The sequence below is a fragment of the Phycodurus eques genome, chromosome 22 (genome assembly GCF_024500275.1).
Source record: "Phycodurus eques isolate BA_2022a chromosome 22, UOR_Pequ_1.1, whole genome shotgun sequence".
NCBI lineage: Eukaryota > Metazoa > Chordata > Actinopteri > Syngnathiformes > Syngnathidae > Phycodurus > Phycodurus eques.
This window is the reverse complement of record NC_084546.1, coordinates 8,723,296-8,747,035: the sequence shown is the minus strand read 5'-3', so window position 1 is coordinate 8,747,035 and position 23,740 is coordinate 8,723,296. Positions and strand designations below refer to the sequence as shown.

General features: G+C 43.4%; 2 protein-coding genes across 8 annotated transcripts; both read left to right on the top strand.

Annotated features, from left to right (window-relative positions):
* The first annotated feature begins 94 nt into the window (after nt 1-94).
* trim24 (tripartite motif containing 24) lies at nt 95-10,304 on the top strand. Of its 4 annotated transcripts, none has more exons than XM_061667577.1 (19): nt 95-816; nt 1,920-2,038; nt 2,119-2,266; nt 2,353-2,485; nt 2,684-2,800; nt 2,889-3,003; nt 3,074-3,220; nt 3,304-3,418; nt 4,366-4,505; nt 4,628-4,897; nt 5,536-5,658; nt 5,738-5,864; nt 5,961-6,018; nt 6,877-7,003; nt 7,084-7,367; nt 8,076-8,187; nt 8,302-8,367; nt 8,741-8,899; nt 9,186-10,304. In XM_061667577.1, exons 1-19 carry the CDS (start codon nt 531-533, stop codon nt 9,795-9,797), a joined length of 3,258 nt encoding a protein of 1,085 aa, XP_061523561.1. In that variant the 5' UTR covers nt 95-530; the 3' UTR covers nt 9,798-10,304. The 4 variants fall into 4 exon arrangements, with proteins under 4 accessions (XP_061523561.1, XP_061523560.1, XP_061523562.1 ...); XM_061667576.1 differs by having other exon boundaries at nt 4,625-4,897; XM_061667578.1 differs by having other exon boundaries at nt 4,607-4,897; nt 5,596-5,658.
* A 929-nt stretch (nt 10,305-11,233) lies between these two features.
* On the top strand, nt 11,234-22,610 carry LOC133397094 (fibulin-1-like). Of its 4 annotated transcripts, none has more exons than XM_061667580.1 (17): nt 11,234-11,346; nt 11,437-11,557; nt 12,772-12,907; nt 13,054-13,207; nt 13,657-13,722; nt 14,419-14,508; nt 14,591-14,728; nt 14,805-14,942; nt 15,223-15,366; nt 15,460-15,582; nt 16,231-16,356; nt 16,466-16,585; nt 16,719-16,850; nt 16,932-17,055; nt 20,614-20,756; nt 20,824-20,958; nt 21,760-22,610. In XM_061667580.1, the coding sequence occupies exons 1-17, from the start codon at nt 11,295-11,297 to the stop codon at nt 21,897-21,899; spliced, it is 2,082 nt and encodes a 693-aa protein (XP_061523564.1). In that variant the 5' UTR covers nt 11,234-11,294; the 3' UTR covers nt 21,900-22,610. The 4 variants fall into 4 exon arrangements, with proteins under 4 accessions (XP_061523564.1, XP_061523563.1, XP_061523565.1 ...); XM_061667579.1 differs by having other exon boundaries at nt 13,642-13,722; XM_061667582.1 differs by having other exon boundaries at nt 11,271-11,341; nt 13,642-13,722.
* The last annotated feature ends 1,130 nt before the right edge of the window (nt 22,611-23,740 follow it).

Genomic DNA, 23,740 nt, shown 5'->3' with positions numbered 1-23,740 from the left:
TCGTATGTTAGGGACAGGGGTTGGATCTTATGATATTTGGCTGGCATGATAAGTGGAACACTGTAGCTTTAAGGCGCCGCGGTGCATTGTGGGCAATATGTTTCGGCTGTTTTGGTCAAAAAGAACCGATGGCCGCCTCACCTTAAGATACATTTGCTTCGATATAGCGTATGTAGCGTGATTGTTCCTCTTTATTAATCACGTAAGGTTTTGTTTTCAAGCAGTTTTAATCATAAATATCGCCAGTGGCTTGTATTTTCTTGTCTTGGGCGACTTGAAAAACACTGATGAGGAAGCTACCTTGCTAACGATGCTAGCCAACAATCGTTTATTAGTTCCTAACTAACATTGTCACATGGGCAGCTAATGACCGATACTATGATAAAAGTCTCCAGTCGATGAGAAGTATGATATATGTTTGCGATGTCCCGCAGTATAACGTAAAACAAAGAACTCGGTTAGCCTTTGTGTCCCAACGTAACGCTAGCTAACGACTGGCTGCCAGGGAGTAATCAATACGTGTCATTGAAATGGATCCGAGCGGCAAATCTGTTGGCAACGACGACATTGTTATAATCGTGGAGAACGAGGCGGAGAGTTTGCCCCTCGGGGAACAGAGACCGAAGCCGCCAGGCGCCTTCGGGCTCATGGACACATGTCCCATCTGCAAGTTGAGCTTTCACAACCGAGAGCCCAAACTGCTGCCTTGTCTTCACTCGTTCTGCAAGCGATGCCTGCCCGCACCGTTCAGGGGCGTCGAACCCAGGCGGGACCACTCCCTCCACCCTCTGGGTCAAGTGGACAACAACAAGCAACGTGAGTCAAGCATTATCGAGGTGCAAATGGATGTATTTTAGGGGGTCCCCAAATTTGATCACCCGTTAAAAACTCGCTCCCTTGAAAGTTAAAAGAAAATAAGCCCCCCGACAGCAGTTTACTGGCCGGATCTAAAATGATCACAACAGGATGCATGCAATAGTCCCAAAAGACCACTGCCACAATTGTACAGGAAGTCAGCCATTTTGGGCGGATTCCAGGTCTGGTATTTTTATTTATTTTATTTTTTATTTTTTTTAATACACATCAAAGCATGAACGTCAACCAAGCAAGAATATAAAATGAAAACTTACAAATTCAGCTATTGCCCAGCAATATCACTTTAACTGAAACTTGCGACAGACCGATATTATTATTAGTAGTATTTAAATGTTTCCCCCAGGTAACGATAATGATACTGATTGTTAGTAATCAAGGAGGTCGTTCATTGATATTTGGGGCTAATGTTCATTTAGTGTAAAAGGAAAAAAAATATTGGTGTCATCACTTTGAATAATACAAACTCTTAACATTTAACTTTGTTTAAATGCCTTTTAAGTACATGTTTATTAAACATCTTTTCACATTTGCCGGTCGATATACATCCATCCATCTATTTTCCGGGCCGCTTAGCCTCACAAGGGTCGCAGGCGTGCCGGAGCCGATCCCAGGTGACTCTGGGCGAGAGGCGGGGTACACCCTGAACTGGTCGCCAGCCAATCGCAGGGCACACACAAACAAACCACCAATTGCACTCAAATTCACACCTACAGGCAATTCAGAGTCTTCAATGAACCTAGCATGCATGTTTTTGGGGATGTGGGAGGAAACCGGAGTACCCGGAGAAAACCCCCGCAGGCACGGGGAGAACATGCAAACTCCACACAGGTGGGGCCACGCTTTGAACCTGTATATTGAAAGGTTTTCATATGTATTAATTAATATATTCCCCCCCCCGCTTGTGCAGTTAAATAGGTAAACAAAACAGTATTATGTTTGCTGCACATAGTGATAAAATCCATCTCGACACCGCTAAAAATGAAAACGGGAAAAAAATCCTACTTTGGCGATGATTGATGTTCACATGTGAGCTCTCCCTCCAGTGGGTACCATCCGCTGTCCAGTATGCCGCCAGGAATGCTGGGAAATGGACATGTTGGACAATTTCTTTGTCAAGGACTTGGCCGAGGTGCCAAGCAGCACCATGGAGAAAAACAACCAGGTTGGGCAGCTAAAGTTCGGACTTCCCTTTTTGCCCAAGTGTTGCCCTTGTAGTCACATTTCTCCGTTTGTTTTTGACAGGTGTGTATGAGCTGTGACGACAACACAGAGGCAACGGGCTACTGTTTGGAGTGCATGGAGTTCTTGTGTGTGACCTGTATTGAGGCGCACCAGCGGGTGAAGTTCACCAGGGATCACACGATACGCCAAAAGAAGGAAATGTCTCCAGGTAGCACGGGGGGGAAAAAAGCAGTTTGACACACTCTTAATTCGATTTTTTATTTTTTTTTAATGACACCCCTTTCACATGTGCAGAAGCAGTAGCTGTTTCCACGCAGAAGCCCGTTTTTTGTGACATCCACAAGCAGGAGCCACTGAAGCTTTTTTGCGAGACTTGCGATCGACTCACCTGTCGAGACTGTCAGCTGCTCAAACACAAGGATCACAAGTATGAATTACCGCCACTTCTCCATTAAGAGGCCCTTCAATTGTTTCATTCTCTTTGTCTTACCCATGTAAAAACCTTTGAACAGCGGCCCCTATTGTGCAAGCACTATAGAACAATTTGTCGGTCATCAGTGATAGCTTCCTATCTCGGTTATTCGGTTTCTTTCATTCATTTTGCTTAAATATTGATTGTGTTCAGCTATCAGTTTTTGGAGGATGCCTACAAGAACCATAGACAGTATCTGGAGAACATGACGCAACAGTTGCAGGAAAAAAGAAAGGCCATTGAGGATGTCTCCAACTGCATCAGAAATGGGTAAAGTTTTACTGACGTATGATGTTCTGATATTGCTCTGGTGTGCCTACAATTTCTACCAAATCTTGTTTTGTGTGTTTTTTTTCAGACTGCAGCAAGTTGAAGAAAACCGGAAGTCTGTAACGAATGAAATCAAGAAGGCCATCTGCAACCTAATTATGGAGATAAACAGGAAGGGGAAGGTTTTGGCTAACCAGCTTGAGGTTGGTTTGAATCCCCCACATTTGGGAACATTTTAGATTAATTACTTAATGAGCATGTTTTTTTCCGCAGTCGCTTACTAAAGATCACGAGCTGGGTCTGAAAAAGCAGCAGGACGAAGTCAACTTGCTGCGCCGGCAACTGGACCACGTGATCAGTTTCACCAAGTGGGCCACTGCCAGCCACAGTGGCACAGCGCTCCTCTACTGCAAGAGACTGGTGAGTAACATCACACCAGCCTGGAATGTAGAAGCAACTGTCCACGTTTTCAGTATTTGTATTCATACAAAATCTCCCGACAGATTCTATTCCAGATCCACTATCTGATGGGCGCCAGATGCAATCCCTCCATCATCCCTCAGAGTTCTGTCCGCTTCCAGTGTCGCTCTGGTTTCTGGGCCTCAAATGTAGACCTTGGTAAATTGTGTTCTCAGCTAAAATGTCCGCTGAGTAGCTGTGGCTCTGTCATAATAAATTGGGCAATTAATATTCCAAAGTGGGGACATGATCAACTGGAGTGGTTATCGAGGGCCACACAAATGTGCTAATCTCAATTGTGAACAATATTCATTTCATATTTTTTGGATATATTTATTCAACAAATAATTTATAGTGTTTTGAATAGATGCTACTTATGGTGTGGTATATGTTATAGTAAGGATATAATTATTAACAATTGAAAGAAGCGGCGGCACGGTGGCCGACTGGTTAGAGCGTCTGCCTCGCAGTTCTGAGGTCCGGGCTTTAATCCCCGGCCCCGCCTGTGTGGCGTTTGCATGTTCTCCCCGTGCCTGCGTGAGTTTTCTCCGGGCACTCCGGTGTCCTACCACATCCCAAAAAAACATGTGTGGTAGGTTAAGTGGCCACTCTAAATTGCCCGTAGGCGTGAATGTGAGTGCGAATGGTTGTTTGTTTCTATGTGCCCTGCGATTGGCTGGCAACCAATTCAGGGTGCACCCCGCCTCCTGCCCGATGATAGCTGGGATAGGCTCCGGCACTCCCGCGACCCTAGTGAGGAGAAGCGGCTCAGAAAATGGATGGATGAATTGAAAGAAGTCATAACATAAAGAATACACTGTTAAATATTGCATCACTATTTAATTAACATAAAAAAGGAAAAACGTGTGTACATTGTGCATCAATGTTTGTGTTGCTGAAATTTTGAGCACCGATTGCTACAGCTGTTCCGAGTTGGGGCCCTTGACTCATTATCAGGGCAAATAAAATGCAGGAAATAAGAATGCTGCTAACATGAGGACAACTTTTTTTTTACCCCTCCCGCACACTTTAAACACATTCATACTTTTTTAAGACTTTGTCAATGTTGAGCACAAAAAAATGTATTGCTGACTTGTTGTCCCCAGGTTCTCTGGTGGTTGAACGAAGCTCGGTACAGCCGCTCATTCCCAACCAACAGGCAGGACCCAGAGGAGAGGCGCCGAACGGGCCGCTGTCGTTATCCGCTCAGCAGCGCCAGAGCACGCTGGCCCAGCTGCAGATGCAGGTTGGAGGATTGGCCTCAGCCTCGATGCACTCACCGGCGCTATTCGGATAATGAAAGACATGAAACGTTCGTTCTTTGCTTTGACAATTCCTTTGTCTCAGGTTGACAAAATTTCCCAGCAGCCCCACAGGCAGGCCGCATCCAACCATTGGTCCTGGTATCAGAATGCCCGGCTCCCCGGACCCCACGGACCCCCTGTACCCCCTGGACCCCCTGGACCCCCTGGACCCCACGGACCTCCACCCCCGAACAGACCAATCCAAGGAGGCTCCTCCCCTTCCCAAGGCCTCAGCGGCTTGACGCAGATGGGACGCCGATACGGGAACGCCCAAGCCAACATCAGAAGTCCCAACTCGTCAATGCTGCAGAACACTGCGTTCCCGCCTCCTCAGGTAAGAGATGAGGGCCGAACCCTTAGTGCAAGAAATGTTTGAGAAACTACATTTGTTGTCAGGGTTCCTACAGAAGTATGACTACTGGAAACTATCTATCAGCTATTTCAATTTTCTAAAGCATAAAATAAGATTAAAATGTATTGATTACAATTTTTCTGCGAAAGAGGGGTTTCATAGATGAGACATTTATTGATCTCACAAGGCAAACTGAGTTTGAAAAGGTTCATGAACTGTTGGTGTGCAAGTTAAAATAAAATTCCATGTATTGAACTTTCCAGGGTTTGTTCTTAATTTAATTTGTATGTGATACATGACGTGACCACAGTCTTCTGGAAAGCACTTGGTGAAATAAGGGCGTACCGATTTGAAATCATGAAAACAAAATGAATAAGGAGAAAGATTCTATTTACTCAAATGTTAGCCATTTTTGGATTTTATGTTTTTTTTTTTTTTTTCGATGTATTTTGATAGATTTTTAGAAGTCTGCTAATTTGGGTCTAGAAAAAGTGTCGTATTTTTATCTTTTAAATGTGTAAAAACCCCTGTGTTGAATCCATCCCGTTACTATTGCAAGAATACGAGTCATTTCCTGTCATGAAAGACCTGTATTCCTTTAACCACTTTTGTACACGTAGTCCCTCCGAGACATGCTCAATACCTGTAGCTTCCCTTCCAAACCCATGGATATATCACAGGGCACTTTCCGCTACCCGCATCCCGTGTCCGCTGGAGGGGCCACGCACGTACAACCGAACCAGGTCGGTCCAATAAGCCCGATGCACTCCGTATGTTATATTCCTCCCACGTTGTGTTTCATTTTGGTTGTTCTTTTTTCAGCGGAACCTGTCAGAACTTTCCTACCTAAAGAGGACTGAAGCCGGCGGTCCGGTGCCCACCGTTAGCATCGCGCTCGCGAGACCCAGCTTCACTTCGAGCCAATCCTCAACAGCCGCTGACAAACCGGGTAAACACAATCCCGTGATGCAACGCACCACGCGTCACACTTAGTGCCATTGTCACTCGAGAGAACTCATTTCCCTCTTCCCCTTTTTATGTTCAGTTCAAGGAAAGCATAATTCGCCCATGGTTAAGTCATCATCTTCAGAGCGCACCGGAGGGTAAGAAATGAACAGGCATGTTGAAATTGGTCCCATTTCCTTTTCTAAATTGGCCTCGGATTCCATTTATCACCAAGGTTACCTTTTCACGGGTCAAAGTACTGTATGAAGGCGTATAAATCTAAAAGAAAAAAAAAGATTGACACTTTATCAATGAAAATCGTACATTTTTCATGAATTCAAAATAATTTCAACATATTACACATTCTTTTGCTATGAGGGGGGAAAAAAAACACGACTTATTCCTTGTCAATCTATAACACAATTAGAACCAAATGTATGTATACTATTAACAAAGTTCTTGTATTGCAAAAGAAAATCTTAAAATAAAATTGACTCTGTGGCGACCCCTGATGGAACAAAAGCAGTAAGCCACAAGTGACAAGTTGTATTTTGAATCGATTAAAAATAAATAAAGAAGTACTACACATGCATTTACTATCCGAAAAATGTGAATCAATTAAAAATAAATAAAGAAATACTACACATGCATTTACTCTCCGAAAAATGTGACTTATTGCAACACGTAACGCTTAATTCAATTAGAAGCATTAGACGCAAAAGCAAGTGTCATATTCCGATAAGAAATTGCTATTAATGCACCAAAAAATCTGAAATGTACAATAAATCAGTTGTAATTTTACTCAATTACAATAATGTAAAAATAGTACACATGCAATTTACTCGCAGAAAATGTAACATTTCTTGCGAAATATTCCACATAATTCAGTTAGACGCAGGCATGCAAATTTAAATGCCTCCCAGTGTCATTACAGGCAGTCTTACCAACGCAGGAGATGCAAGTCATATTCCAAAAATCTCTTTCTCTGTCTTCCTCCGGCAATCTTGACATTGAAGGCCGGCGTCCTGGAAGCCAAATACTGAGACGTCGTCGGCTCCCTCGGCCAAGCGACGGAGAAGGTCGTCCCCTGGGCCCGTTATCATCATCAAGGACGAACCGGAGGATGAGGACGAAGTTCGTTTCGTAAGGACGATCCCGTCCGTCTATGAGTGTTCTGGTGGCTCCTCTTTCGCAAACATGAGGCCTCTGTCTTTGTGTTTCAGGTGCAGTCCAGCCTTCCCGACAGCAGCACGGGGGCCTGTCCCACGCTCCAGCTCAAGATCGGCCCCCCTTTCTCCACCCACCAATCTGACTCCGACCAGGCGAGGGAGCCGCGCCCTCAGCCCGGCGCGCAGCCCGAATCCGAGAAGAGCGCCCTCGCGGAAGACGACCCCAACGAAGACTGGTGCGCCGTGTGCCAGAACGGAGGAGAGCTGCTGTGCTGCGACAAGTGTCCCAAGGTTTTCCATCTGTCCTGCCACATCCCCGTGCTCAGTGAGTCACCCAGGTAACCAACGTGGGAAATCACTGACCACAACACTTCGGAGTATCATTTTAGGACATGTACACATCTCTTACAATGAGGAAATTGAAAGTATGGTTTCAAAATAGGGATTTTTAGCCAGGGTGTTGGTTTCAAGTTCCAGTTTCTGTAGCGTTAGGGTTTTTAACAAGGGTTAATGTTGGCAATTATGGCTTCAAGTCCGGTGTTAAGGTTTCGGGACGCGCATTGACCTGGTGGAGACCCTTCCTACCTTTCTTTGTCCTTTTTGCGTCCTTCCTTCATCCTTCCTTCCATTCAAACATCCTTGTTACCTTCCATCCATCCATCCCGTCTTTCTCCCGTTCTTCCTTTCACATCGTCCTTGAATCCTTCCCCTTTTCTTTCTGTTCTTCCTTCCATTCAGACCAGCCCTGCTCCGTCCTTCCTTACTTTTATACTACCCTTGTTTCCTTCCATCCTTCTTTTAACCTTTCTCCCGACCTTTCTCCCTTCCTTGCTTTCTACCCACATAATTTCCATCCTTTCGAAGCCCCTTGAATCCGTCATGTCTCCCTCCCTTCCATCCATTCTCCCTTGTTTCCAACCTTTCTTCCTTTTATACCATTCCTGGTCCTTCTTTACCTCCTTCCTTCCTAAAAAAAAAAGTGAATACCGACTGTTGGCGCACCCTCTACATGTAATTGTAGCCTAATCCTCATCTCTCGCTCTCAGCGGCGCGTGGTTCTGCTCCTTCTGCCGAGACCTGGTCTCCCCTGAGATGCAGTACGAATGCGACAACAAGAACACACAGGAGCCAGAAAGACTGCCACCTGTTGACCAAAGGGTGCACATTTATTTTTTCGATTAATAAATATATATATATATATATTTTTTTGTTTTGTTTTTTTAACACAGGAACAGCTTGATGTCTCCTCTTATTGTTCTTACTCATTTGCAGTCATGTGAGCGGCTGCTTCTACTTCTCTTCTGTAATGACTTCAGCACTCACTTCCATCACACGTCGGTAAGCTCCCGCCTTCAATAAATAATGGAGGTACCCATTAAACGACAGCTTTGCTCCCTCTCTATTACGTTTATCATCAAAGCGTGTGCACTATGCATTTAATAAAATAAAAAAATAAAAATGTAAACGATACAGATACTTCTCTCTACACATTTATAGTGTTTAGGCATGCTAAAATGTGACTTAAAATATCGCCTGTGCAGTTTTCATCGTGTCCATGTAGGGAATGAGTTCACTTTGTTTTTAAATTAGAACAACTTTGAAGTCTTCGGAGGCTCCAGTTTGTTCTTTCAGTCAAATGTTTGTTTTGCTTTTTTAAATGGAAAGATATTATTTCGGAATTGCTCAACTATTGTTTTTCTCCCTCCTGTAGGAGTCCAAAAGATGCAAAGAGGTTATCACGAAACCAGTGGATTTATCTCTTGTGAAGAGGAAGCTGGAGTGGAAAGCAAGCGACGGGGAAGCTTACCGCACTCCTGAAGAGTTTGTTGCAGACGTGAGGCTCATATTCATGAATTGTGCCAAATACAAGGTAAATACGTGCTTAGGTTGCGAAACAGTGGTCATTTGGGGGTTATTTAAACCAGTGATTCTCAACTGGTGAGTTGGGACCAAAACGTGGGTCGTGAACAGGTACTTAAAAATTACCGTGGGGCGTCTTTTGTGATTGTTTTACAAACACAGTGCAGCAAACTTGTTCCGACATCAGTGAGCGAATAAAAAAAAAAAATAACAAGGGTCCCATAGTGACAGCAGTTGAGAACCGCTGGTTTCACCAATGTTTATGAGTGTATTAAGAGTGTTTTGGGTAATTACAGGTGAACAAAGAAGTGATCAGTGCCGGATTGTACTTGGAAGACTACTTTGAGGAGCAGCTGAGGCTGGTGTACCCCAACAAGATTTTTCCCGGCGGAAGGGAGGAAGGTATGATCCCACCGCTGGAGGACGAGATTGACGACGAAGAAGAGCAGCAGCAAGAGCACGAGCAGCCGGCGCAGGAAAGCGCGGCCCCCCCGGAGGACGACAAAACAGTCAGTCCTGCGAAGAACACTATCCTACCCGCGGAGGGGAACGCGCCTCCTCCCGAGGAAGCCGCAGAAGACGAGTTAAAAACGAAGGAGCAGGCGACCGACATGAGCAAGATGGGGACAGACGCGAAGGTGGCGACTGAAGATGGAGGAGGGCCCCTTTCTGAGAACAAAGTCAAGCAGGAGGATGAAACAGCTCCTCCTGAAGAGGTCAAAAACTCTGGAGTTGTGGATAAGGCACCATCCCCAAAAGAGGAAAACACCCCCTTTCCTCACGAGCAGACTTCTGACCAGACTTCTGATGTAACGGAAAGCCAGGAGAGCGCACCGGAAAATGTCCCCGATGAAGAAAAAGAGGAGCAAGCAGCAGGTGGGATGGATTGTAACAGTCAGGAAGTGTAGGAAAAAAGAAGGCTGACGTCGTCTTCCACTTTTGCAATAGGAACCAAGAGGCCCGCGCTCGACTGAACAGACATTATTTAATACACACCGGAGTCTCTCCATGAGCTCCTTTTCGAGATTCGGCAGGGTGGACGTTTTACATGTATTTTATGTAATCATGCCTCAGATGTCAATGACCTCCCTCAACGACGGATCTCTTTCATTCTGAAGGTTGAACGCAGGCAGTCAAAACAATATAGCCCTGCGCGCGCATGACGAGTCCTCCTTTCTGTTTTGTAGCTCATGTTTCTTTGTTTTAGTGCAATGGGATTTCTTCTTATATCAGTAATGTATTAATGACTATATGCTGTATGCTATGAGCCACTGTCGCTTCTGTACAGATGGAAGTGTGTCCATTTAAACAACCTGTTTTGATGAAAAAAAAAAAAAAATTGTGTCTTATCTGCTCTCTTATCACCTATGAGCTCATCAAGCTTTTTTTTAAAATTTTTTTTATATATAATCAAATGGCAATCTTGTTTTTTTGTTCTGAATCTTCATAGGCGCCACTCACTTCTTTTGTTATCAGCTGTAGAATTCCTTTCGTTCAGCGTCCTTGTACTTATTGTGCATCACTATTCCTCTTCAAGACAAGGTCAGAGCGAAGATGATCCCAGCACATCGTGGGCACGCAAACTGGAAAACTTTTAGTTCTGGTTTCTCGTGGGTCAAATGATAAAAAGTTGACATTAATCTTCCTAAACGCTCTCGCATACAAAGGAAGCTGCTCATACAGTACATAATAATCACTTTATTTGTACAGAATGTCAAACAACACAAGTGCTCCTTGTGATATAGGTATCCCTGTATGGTGATTCAAAACATATTTCATCACATTGAGATGTATTCCTGGTGGGGTGCTGGGCGATATTTACCATTTTGCACATACAGGGACATATAATGCGTCTAATGTACTAGTGGCACTCTGAGTACCCAAGAGAAAATACTAGTACTGGTAGGTTTTTTTTTTTTTTTTTTTAATATATATATAAAAGTGTTCCTAATAGTTTCACAAGGAAACGTCTCAAAATGACCTGTGTGGTCAGGAAACGTACTGTATATAAAATAAAATAAAAAAATCACAGATCCTGATATTAGAACAAAAAAAAAAAAATAATATTTAAAAAACAGAAGTTTTTTTTTTTTTTTTTTAAGGAGTCTTCTAAAAGTGTACGATGAATGCAATTAAATTCATATTACAACTGTGAAGGAAAAGGGAATTTCAAGTAAGGTTTTTTTTTTACATTTTTTTATGCTTTTTAATTTTTGTCATCTTGCCTGTGGCGATGACATATTAACACATTCCTTGCTGCTCCCTCCCACCTCTACTCCACCACCACCACCCACCCACGCACGCACGCACGCACGCACGCACGCACTCCCACGATTATCCAGGCGGGTCGCGTCCTTCCTGGCGCAGCTCCGCACAACTAAAACGAGTGGGAGAGCAACTGCATCATGGCGCTGTGGACTATATTTCTAATGATGTGCGCGTTTACGCGCGGGTACGGTAAGAACACTTGAGTTCCGATAGATATGTTTTGGAATTCCTCGAGCCAAATGAATTCTCCTGCTTAGAAGTTAATTCCAGCCTTTTTAGGGACCGACGGCTCCACGCACCCTCACACGTTTTACGGCTGCTGCGAGGATGGCAAGCAAAGGGCTCGAACCTTAACGAACTGCAACGACCTCCCCTACATCTCCCACTCACACGTGTGCAGGTAAAAGCAGCACCTGTTTTTTCAGTGCAACCTTTGTCCCCCTGCAAGGCTTGCTCCGGCAACAACAAGGACCAAAGAGCAGATACTTAACACTTTTGATTGGTTTACAGCTCCTTTGTTTTGATTGCAAAACACAATTTCAATGGCGTTGAAGGGGGGGGGGGGGGAATGGAGATCAGTATAGATTAGATATGGGGTGATTTGCTGAGTGGAGATGTTTAGAAGTAGGGAATCCCCTCAGGGGTTGCAAATCATCCTCACACTATTAAGTGGTGAGAGAACATGTGTTAAGTGGACCCCCCCTGGAGCACTTCAAACAGCAACTTTGCTGTTAGGACACCTGGTCTGCACATGGAGGTCTTTTAGGCGCCGAATGAGAAGTGTTCCAATTTGTCCTCCTTTTCCTCAAACAATCAAATGTTGTATTGACTGACATGCAATTGATTGAAGTCTAGAGATCGAGGTCAGCGAACGTTGAGGCTCAAGGGCCACGTTTGGTTTTGGATGCTTACAGATGGGTCAGGCCAAAAAAAAACCAAAAAAAAAGTAAATTGTATATTTAAAATCATTTACGACTTCAATAATTGTTTCCCTTTTATGTTCATTGATTTTTTTTTAATTTTTTTTTTTAAATGGATCATTTCGGTATGGGGAAAATTCGCAATATGAATGCAACAAATGAAACGAAACGTAGTACAGGACTCAAATAAATGCTCATCAGGCCTGATTAAAGAATGCAAAAGGTCCACTCCTGATACATACATATATATATATATATATACATATATATATATATATAACGGGTGGGACTTGATTAAAAATATCTGATTAATTAGAGGCTTTCTCGAGTAATCACATTTTAGTCGCATAACAATGTTTGTCCGAAACAGCAACCTGGTTTATGGGTCTCTGAAGCCCACTCGTATCTCAGATGGTTGCTTGTATCTCAAGGCAAAAAAAAAGGGCACTCGCATCTCAAGGCACCGATGTGTGAGGGACAGCTTTCGATAGGACGCAGTGCTGCGCTAACCTACGACAACCACATCGATAACGATATCTGAGCCTTATTATCCCTGCAATTAATGTCGTTGTCGTTATTGTACGGTGTTTGCTGTACAATAACCTTGGAGCCTCAGTATCCTAGCATGATGGCCTGACAGAGTTTGTCGGAAAAAGGTGTCGCTAACATGATGTTCCTTGTGTGTGCGGTTTAGGCTGGCCCAGGAACAGTGCTGCACGACGGTCGTGGAGGAGCGGCTGTGCGAGGCCGGCGCCTCCATGGCCGCCTGGCAGGGGGCATGCGAGGGGTACTTCTTCCTCGGGAAGCCTTGGGAAAATAAAATCGCCAAGGTGACACATCACTATCTCCTTCCCGCTATTCATCGATATATATATATATATATATATATATATATATATATATATATATATATTTATTTATTTTTAACATTTGTTTTAATTTTTATTTTATTTGATCACAATTGTGTTATGTTTAGGGGTGTTGTGACTGCTGCATGTTGGGCATGGCGTCAGTGGACCAAGACCTGAGCTGCGAGATGACTTACATGTCGTTGGGGAAATTGTGCGATCATGTCGCGAAAAGATGCTGCGCCGGAAACTACACAGAAGGGTTGAACTCTACTGCGGAAGGTCATACACACTTACATGCAGTATCTCACTAAAGTGAGTACTGTAGACGGTACCCCCCCCCCCCTCCCCCCCCTCAAAATAAGTCAACACACAGCCATTAATGTCTCGCAACAAAAGTGAGAACACCCGTAAGTGAAAATGTTCAAATTGGGACTAATTAGGCCATTTCACTCCCCGGTGTCATGTGACCCGTTAGCACCACAAGGGAGCAGATGTGTGAAATTTGGTGTTATCGCACTCACACTCTCTCATAACCGGTCACCGGAAGTGCAGTCGACAATTTGAATGCTCTTGCGTATTATAAACACTTTACACGACATGTTTATTATCGATGTATACAAAGTCAGCAACGGTCAGCAATCGAACACAAGTCACGTCCAAGACATATTGAGTCGTGTTGTTCAAGGTTATGTTCTTGTTTTATTTATTTACAGTGTATGGTCCCACAGTGCCTCCAGAGAGTCAAGTACCACCCAGTATCACCGTGCCTCTCGTGGCAGCAGACAACTGTACAGGTTTGGCCACTTTCATGATGACTGGCCATATTTTCTTTTTTTGGGGGACTCGTAACAAGTCTGCATTTCCCTCGTTGAGGTTCGACTTCCTCCCACTTGCCAAAAGCATACCTGCTAGCTTCACGAAAGACTTTAGATCAGTGGTTGTCAAACTTTTTACATCAGGTGCCACCTCAGAAAATACTTAATTCTCCAAGCGCCACCGACATATTAGGCCTCAGAGTCCATAAAAAACAAGGCACAGGTTGTAAAAAGTATATTTAATATCACTGTAGGCCAACTGGAACGTTATGCACAGTCTGAACATTTGTTTGCAGTATTCTTCACGTACCACTAGAGGGAGCCTGCGTACCACAAGTATGACACTTTGAGAATCACTGCTCTCAGATCACGGGTGTCAAACTCAAGGCCCCGGGGGCCAGATCTGGCCCGCCGAATCATATAATATGGCCCTCTAGAGTGTCTTACAAAAATAGCAAATTCGCAAATGGCTTTACTTTTAATAACGTTGAGCTATTGCAAGCATTTTTTTTTTGTTACCAATCTGCGTTTTAAAGTCAATTGCATAATAGTTGAACCATTTTAAAACTACTGTAGTCATCCATCGATTTGTTGTGCATACCGTATGTCATAATTTACATGTACATTTTGAATGACTGTACAGGGGTCCAATCCTTGCGTCTACTCTCGTTCCAGTCACGAATTGCTCCCAGCGTTGTATTGACAACAGCGTCTGCGCTTGTTACGTTGGTTATCGACTCCGACGCGACGGAACAACGTGTGAGGGTGAGTCACGACGTTATTTTCTTTCAATGATTTTATTCATGAGGAGATTTATTTTCATGTTTGCGTGTGATTCCGTTGCCAGATATGAATGAGTGCCTGCTAAATGTTCACGACTGCGTCGCCGGCCAAATGTGTATCAACACACAAGGCTCGTTCCGCTGCCAACGGGAAACCGGCTGCGGCACCGGGTACGAGCTCACGGACAGCAACGACTGCCGAGGTAATGTGTCAGCAAACAACACGGGCATGAATGGCGTGGCGATCTGTGCAACATTCCAGTGTCTTCTTTATTCCAGACATCGATGAATGCGCTTTGAATATTCACAACTGCGGACTGAGCTTCGAGTGTGCCAACAGTGAAGGTTCCTTCCGCTGCTACCCGAAGGAAAAGTGCGCTGAAGGGTTCATTCAAGACGCTGTCGGCAACTGCATCGGTACCTAAGACTTGACTATCATAAAAAAACAAATCTGTGAAAAGGAGTTTGAAATGATGTGTAGTTGCCAGAAGATGGCGGAAAAGCGCTTTAAAATGCAGAGGATCATAAAGCATCAACACCATACGTCAAGCACGTGTTTGACTTCAAGTTTATTAAAAACATCTTGCTGACTGTAAACACTGAATAAAAGCAAGAATTCAAAGAGTCAATGATAAAACTACACTCGAATTAAAGCAGACCTTAAATACCTTCTGCATTTCCCCTGACTCTCGTTTAGACATCAACGAGTGCGTGGCCCACCCGGTTCCGTGCCAGCCCGGCCACACGTGCGTCAACACGCAGGGTTCGTTCGTTTGCCGCAGGAGCACGATCGCGTGCGGACGAGGCTACCACCTGAACGCAGAGGGCACACGCTGCGAAGGTAGGCACCTTTTACCTGTGGCCCCGTTGCGTTTTCGCGCCGTTGGAAATCTCAGTGCCGCAGCTCGGTCTTTCTACGCTGTGCCTCCTGTAGACGTAGACGAATGCCAGACGGGTGAAGTGTGTCGGAACCACGGCTGCGTCAACATGGTGGGAACGTACCGCTGTAACTGCAACAACGGCTTTGTCTTCAACAGCCTCGCCAGGCTCTGCGAAGGTAAAAATAATATTTCATTCCAAACGTGCACAGCTGTCCTGTGTCGTCAATCAGTGGTGGGCATTATCAGTATGTTGACAGTTTTGATGTTTCGTGTAAACGCAGCACTGTAGGAATTTGTTCCTAACACGCTCTTCTTTTCATTTCACAGTGTTTCTCTCGTGTACGCTTGATGTTATATTTTGTCCAATCAGATTTGAGCGTCTGTATGTTGTCATGTCCAGCTAATCTGTCCCGGGGCCTTCAGAATCAGCAGTGCTGGCTGATGTAACTTCAACTATATCAACAATGTGACTTTGTCTTTTTCTTGCCCACGGTCATGTCAGCATTTTTCTGTCCTCTGATTGGTTGGTCAGAGCAAGACATGTTCTAGCCAACTTTGACTCGCAAAAGATATATGCAATTTCATTTTTGAAATCTTTCTGCCATTTATTTAGGGAGTTGTGAGATAAATACAGGATTGGATCTGAACTGCTCCAGTTGTTGGACGTGGCGCAGTCATATTGCGTTTTTTTTTTTTTTTTGGTACCGTATTGATGGTTTCCATATTTGCGATGCGATAGTGGTGGATTAAGTGCCCGCTGAGGGACCAGGAACTCAATGCACAACCCGCCATTGTCTTTAATGCATTTGTCCTCCACTCCCTAGATATCAATGAGTGCAGGTATTATCCCAAGAGGCTATGTGCCCACAAGTGCATAAACACAGAGGGGTCTTACGAGTGCAGCTGCTCCGCTGGTTTCCAACTATCCCTTGATGGCAGGAATTGCGAAGGTGAAATTGAAACCTTTTTGAATTCTTGACTTTTTTACTCTTTGCAAAGAAAGGGTTTTGATTTGACGTGCTTTGGATTGGACCGGAATTAGTTTTTTTCTTCTTCCAGATGTCAACGAGTGTGAGGACAGCCCGTGCAGCCAGGAGTGCGCCAACGTCTACGGCTCCTACCAGTGCTACTGTAACCACGGTTACCAGCTTAGTGACGCTGACGGGATAACATGTGAAGGTGCAGCTTTGACCCACTTGGCACACTCATGCTATTAGTATTGATTTCGGTGGTGAGTGCGTGTGTATTTTCTCATCAACTCCCATGATCCATTGCTCATTCGTGTCAACAACCTACCCGTGTTGACTGTCAGATATCGACGAGTGTGGGCTGCCCACCGGTAGCCAAGTGTGCGCCTACCAATGCTTCAACGCCCCCGGGAGCTTCTACTGCGCCTGTCCGTCCGTGGGGTACACCCTGGCCTCGAATGGGCGCACATGCCAAGGTCATTTTTTAAGAATTAAGGTTGATAAGCGACTAAAATGTGCAATGTATGGACGTCTAACCGTTTGTTTTGCGGGTTCAGATATTGACGAGTGCGCAACCGGGAGCCACTCTTGCGGCGCCACCCAGGCCTGCTTCAACATCCACGGAGGATACCGTTGTTTGGTCTTTGAGTGTCCATCCTACTACCGGCAACAAGCACACGGGTGAGCTCACTGTTTGTCCACCCGCAAGAAGGGTCGCGGGTTCGAATCTGAGCGTTTCTGCATCTGGCGTTTTGCGTGGTCTTCCTCTCTGACTTGCCTGTCGGGTAGGGGTGGGCAAAGTTGCTGTCGGACCACATTAGTGTTTATATCAGACGGATTGCCCAGGTCGTTTGTACATGAGGTTTATTTAAAAAAAGGAAAACATTTTAAACAGTAAATTGTGTCTGTAAAATAATTTATTTTCATGACAAAATAGGAATTCATTCTCATTCATAAATATGATTCATTTGTTATGGTTAATATAATAATAATAATGTAATTAATCATCTCATTATTTATTTAAATTCTGTACATGTTGGATGTATATGTAAACTTTTATTTCATTTGTATTATTTACAGCAAATCATTACCTTTTTTTTAGGAATTGGAATTCATTTGCATATAATGAATTCACTTATTTTAATAAATAGATGTGAAATGTTTATGTAAAGTTGTTTATTTTTTTCCATATTTTGATTATTTGCAACAAATCCTTAAAAATGTTTTGCCCTTTAAAGTTATTATTATAATATAATTCATCCACTGTAGTCAAAGTAAAAAAGTTAAACTATATACGTAAATGATCGAAATGATAAATAATTATCTAATTATTTAATAAAATACATGGTGAATGTCTATGTAACATTTTACTCATATATTATTTCCCAAAAATTAATGTACCAAAGATTTTATGACAATAAATTTAAGTCGTACATTTTTTAATTTAAAAATGTTAGAATGTATCCGTAAAAAAAATATTATTTTACTCATTTTTTTTATTGACGATGAACTAATAAACAAGTTATTTAATTTTTTATGATAAATTTAATTATAATTAAGTGACTAAAAGTTAAATGTATATGTATGTTTTATATTGTTTATTTTCTTAACAGTGAATCAAGTCACTAATTATTTAAGGTACTAAATGAATAAAAACTAAAAAAAATAAAAATAATGACATTTATTTTTACAAACAATATAAAGAAAATAACAAACCGAATGATTTTAATTTACACTTGAAAACATCTTCAAAGGTTCATGTAAAATGTTTTATTTTACTCATGATCTTGTATTATTGGAAAACAATTAGCCAATTGTTTTGTTATTGACAACGAATTAAGCCCCCCAAAAATGTACAAAGATAAATGACTCAGTAGAAACGCTTTCATTTGAAAACCAATTGTAGAAAAAAAAAAGGCAAAACTGTGATAATGTAAATGCTCAGTGGGCGGATTAAGGAACAGAACGGGCCGCGTGTGGGCCGTGGGCGGTGGGCCGTGGGCCGGACTTGACCCGACCCCGCTGGGAGTGAATGTTTGTCTTTCCTCATGTGTCAGCCCTGTGACTGACAGTATGCCGGGATTGGCTCCACTTTCCCTGTGACCCTAAACAGGATAAAGAGTCCAAAAAAAATGAATGGCTCTCAGCATCCCTCCTCCTGTCCCGCCAGCCGTCCCCCATCACCCTTTCATTTCTCCCTTCCAGCCGTTGCAAGCGCGTAACCTGCGAGTTCACGCGGGACCCCGCGTCGTGTATGTCGCTGCCCCTGAGAATCGCCTTCTACAACGTCACGCTCCCGGCCAACACGCCCGTCCCCGCCGACATCTTCCGGATGGGCCCTTCCAAACCTGTGCCCGGTGAAGAAATTAAGCTGAGCATAGCTTCCGGAGACGAGTGGGGCTACTTTGCGGCCCACGGGGGAGTCGTCTCTCTGCGTCGCGCCGTGACCGAGCCTCTGGACTTCTTTTTGACCGTGGAATTGAGACTGACTCGCTTCGGGACTTCAAACCTGTATGTGGCCAAGATAGCCGTGTTTGTCACACAGGTGCTACTGAGCCAGCCCTCAAGAGCGTGGCCATCATAGAAGAAGAACCAAGGCCCATCCTCCATTTATTATTATTTACTCCCACCCTTATATTAGGAAAAAGGGATGCTGCATGAATTCATTTTCTTTTTTTTTTTTTTTTGTGTACCACAGTTATTTTCTACAGAGCGTCAGACATGGTGGAAAAAAATTTAATGGTGTCCACAGTATACATTTAATATGTGCACAAAATGCTAATCTGTGGCCGCGATATCTTTGTCTACTAGCAGTGTAGTGGACGAGTGGGTAGCATGTCTGCCTCACAGTTGAGAGGTGCCAATTTTGGTCTGCAACCATTAATATGTAGTTCACTGGGAAATTAGGGGGAATTCATTTTTTTACAATTTTAAGTGGGGGGGAAAAAATTCCTCAAATAAATAACGGTGTATGAGTGGTTTGCATGTTGCATGTTCAGTTTTTGGTTTGAATCCAACACTTTCCTCCGTGGAGTTTGCATGCTCCCCCCCCCCCCCCAAAAAAAAAAAGTCATCTGTGGTTCATCACAATTTTGGTGTCGGCAAATGTTTTAATGGAGCTGACTCTCATGTATTAGGATTAGTAGTACACTTTTTGACCAATAGAGGGAGCTAGTTAGCTGTTGACTGCTCCATGACTACATGGCCTCTTTCAAGCCCATCTGTGTGGCAGCTTCTCCTTATTGTGTACTTTAAAAAAAAACAATTTTTATGTATATTTGCAATTAAACCGTCAAAAAAGCATGTGAAAATGACCTTTCCACACACATGCATACGGACACACTACCTGTTTCTTCTCTTCAACTTTCCTGTTTCTGAGAACAAGTTTTTCCAGTCATCCTGAGCGGATAGCAGGGAAAATAAGCTCGCCACTGATGTTTTGGGCACCTTGGGGCCACGGCCAGCATCAGCATGGCGACCCAATTAGCGGTGGAACCGCTCATGATGGATTGTGCCTCTGAGTGTCGGTGTCAGATGATTAACACTTAATTTGCCGTAAATGAAGCCTAACCGGCAGTAGGCGCGTCGGTCAGCTGGATAAACGCAAGCGGACACTTTTTATTTTCCAGTGTTCCACTTTCCTGCGAGAGGTTGATTTAAAAAAAAAAAAAAGTAACATAACTGCGGTGATGGTAAATCTTTGGATTGGACACTCCTCCTTGTCAAACTACCACATTAATCATTGAATATGCAACATGACAATAATTACAGTATCTCTGTTTTGAATTCTTATTTTTGGAATGAGGCTTGTTTGAATGTGTATTATTTGACAAAATGTTGACCCTGTGCTCGTGATGTCACTGGATCACATCAGTATAGATTTTTTTTGGCATTAGGAGCCAACCACACAGTCTTTGGCCCCCGGCTCGGTGAACAACTTGGACTCACCTGCTGGCTGGATCTGGTCCCCGTGCACTTTTTTTTTGCGGTTTTGTTTTGAAAGCCCCACTGTATTCACTCGGGTAAGTGTTATTGTAGAGCTGGAGCGTGGGGTTTGGACTCATCCAAAGGCACTCATTTCCTTCGGAAAGGTAGATTGTGAGGGCTATTCAGGTGTTGCCAGGGTCTCCAACAGTGGCTTTTTAATATTGAGGTGTTGAAATCCAGACAAATCCATCCTCTGCAGTCTTTTCACCCTTCTCACGTGTCTCCCACTTGTTTCCTCTCCCCCAATCTCAGATCGCTGAACAAGGACTCGGTCAGCGTGCGTTGCCACAAGGCCTGCCACCCCAACAACTTCGCCTGCATGCAAGACCCTGTCCACATTGTCACCTACAACGTCCTCTCGCTGCCCACCTACAGACACGTTAATCAACCCGAAGGTGAAACGGATGCCGTTTGTATCTTCCTGGCAACGGATCCGATACAATTGTCTCTTTCTTCCCACAGATATAGTTTTTCTGCGGACGTCGATGCGGGTTCAACCCCCCAACAGCAACGTTGACGTCGTCTTTGAAATTCTGACGACAGACAACCACTTCTCATTCGACGTGGTGAAGCGCTATTTTCAGGGTTATGTCATTGGTAAGATCATGATGACAGGGCTCCACTTGAAAATGATCACAATATACCACCTAACAAAAATGTCACAAAAAGTAGGGGACAGTCGTCCCTCGCCATATCGTGATTGATTTGATGCAGTCTCGCTCACATCACGGATTTTTAAATCGGACAAATCTAATTCGAAAGAACGGATTTTTTTGTTGTTGTTGCTATATCAAGGGATTTTGCAGCGATACCTTTTCCACACGGGCTAATGTTACTGCGGTCTCACATAGCAATAAGAATGAGAGGAAAGAGAGAAGAAAAAAAAAAAGATATCGTGCAATGTGCCCTGTTCTGTCCTATTTTCTTCTCGTTGCCTCCTGTCCTGTCATATTCTGTCCTGTTCTATGTGCTGCTCCGTTCTGTCCAATTTTCTACATGTTAAATCCTGCCCCGTCCTGTCTTAATAGCTACTCATTGCAACCTGCCCTGCCCTGTCCGATTTGCTATTCATCACATCCTGTCCTGTCCTGTCCTGTCCTGTCTTCTCCTATTTTCTACCTGTTGCATTCTTTTTTGTCCTGCCCTGTCCTATTTGCACTCATCACATCCCTTCCTCCTCACTATGTAATGTAATGTTATCATATACTCTTAAGACAAACAAACAAACAAACAAACAAACAAAATGTTTAAATGCTAAGAATAAAACATCGAAGTTCAGAAGATTTCAGAACTCAGGGGCTGGATCTATTTGTGTTATGCTGTATAAATCAGGATTGTAAGTCCTCCATGTACAACATACATACTGTATACATATTGCCCGTCTGCCGTTTTCCCCAGGTGTGGTGCGCCAGGTGAGGCCAGTTGCCGGGCCCCGGGACATTGAGCTACAGGTGGCCTTGAACTACATCAAGTCGGGATACGTCTCGCACCGCAACATTGTCGTTATTTACATCGTCATCTCCCAGTTCTGGTTCTGAGCTGTATCGCATATGCGAGGTGACCGTTATTTAAATGTGACTTGAGAACCCCTGAGACGGAGGTAAATCTATATTTATAAAAAGAGAGTGAGATTATCAAAAGAAAAATGAGGGCCTGCGTGAGGTTGGAGTGTGAAGTTATTTTGGCGCCTACCATGGTCACCGTCACTGTAACGGGCTGCTTTAAAGGAAGAATACAATTTATTTAGTCATCAGACAAATCCCAATTGTATGGCCAAATTGCACAGATAGCCATGTATCATTAAGTATTTGCATTGAAACAGTCAAAAAAAAATGCCATGTGAACTACAATGAAATATAGTATCCCCTTCTATATTTTCAACAAATAACATAATGTATGGGTAGCAAAGAGGTCGGTTGGTGGCAGTTATCACCTCTGGGTGCACAATTTCTTTTCATTCTATGCAATGATTGTTGAGCTTTTTCCCTTGGAATTGTGAAGACAAAGGGTCTATTTAATGGTACTATTACAAAAACCAAATACTCAACTCTGTGCACCAAGAATGTTTGGGCAAATGTTATATGTCAGACCAGTGGCGGAGCCAGAATATTTTCAGTGAGGTGGCCAATGTTTTTTTTTTTTTTTTAGATACCCCTTGAAAACCAGTCGCCTGCAGGAATTGCAAATGGAATTTTCCCCGATCTTCCTTGGAGTCTTCTGGCTCTTTAGGAACCAAAGGACAATTGCCGAAACATGAGGGGAGGGGGAGGGGGGGGGGGGGGGCTGAGTTTCAGTCTAGGGTGGCCGTGGCCACCCCTGGCCAACCTCTGGCTCCACTCCTGCAATTTGCATGTTCTATGTATGTTTTAAAGTGTTTTTTCTCAGACAGAAAATGTGTGTATATATATATATATATATATATATATATATATATATATGACTGTGTTGTGTTTTTTTTTGTGAAGTTCAATCTATTTTGTCTAATATAAAAGAATATTGTGCCGTTGTGAGTGGTGATCATTTTTACACTGGATTTCCTCGCAAAACCAGCAAATGTGCAATTAGTTGTGACTATTAAAGACTAATTGTCATTAAATGCGGTGACTGCTTTGTGCTGAGGAGAGCCACCGCATCCTCCCCGGCCTGCAGTTGTAACAGAGGTTCCAAAGTCATCCAAGTCTCACAGAATGTCCTGTTTTCCCTGTAACTTTATACGGGCAGTTTCCTCAACAAACTTCCAGTTTTGTGAGGATATTTCCAGTTATTACCGCTCGCAAGGATGAATAATCAGCTATACAATACTGGAAATGTTTTGTTCTGTAAATAACTCATGTTAAAGATGAAAAATGGCTTGAGGGCGGATACTTTGCCACATATATAATCAACTGATCGGACTTTGACCACCACCGTCGTGCTACACATGGCCAACCAAAACACAGGGGGCAACCATTGAGGGGGAAAATCCTGTCATCTCAACTTCACCACATTGCATGGAAATCTCTGATGCCTGTCATGTGGCAACAACTGTCCCACAACTTGTCTCGAATAAAATTAAAATCTGGACTGCAGACTTTAAACATTGCATTCGGTGAATAGATTTCATGTGTTGAACTTATGTGAATAATTCATAGCCAGTGGGTATCATTTGCCCTTTATTATATGTAATTAGACGTTGCAGAAGTCAAGTTAAGTTAGTCAAATATGAACTCTATTATGTTATATAAGCTGCTCCATTCATTCACCTTCTGTGGCCATTTGTTATCATAGAACATGTATGAAATATGCTCGAAAACACCAGCACATGGTTTGACTCCGCCTCTAACTTTGAATCAACCAATGGGCTTTTAGAGCTACTTCCGCACGGTCTCGGTCGCACAAC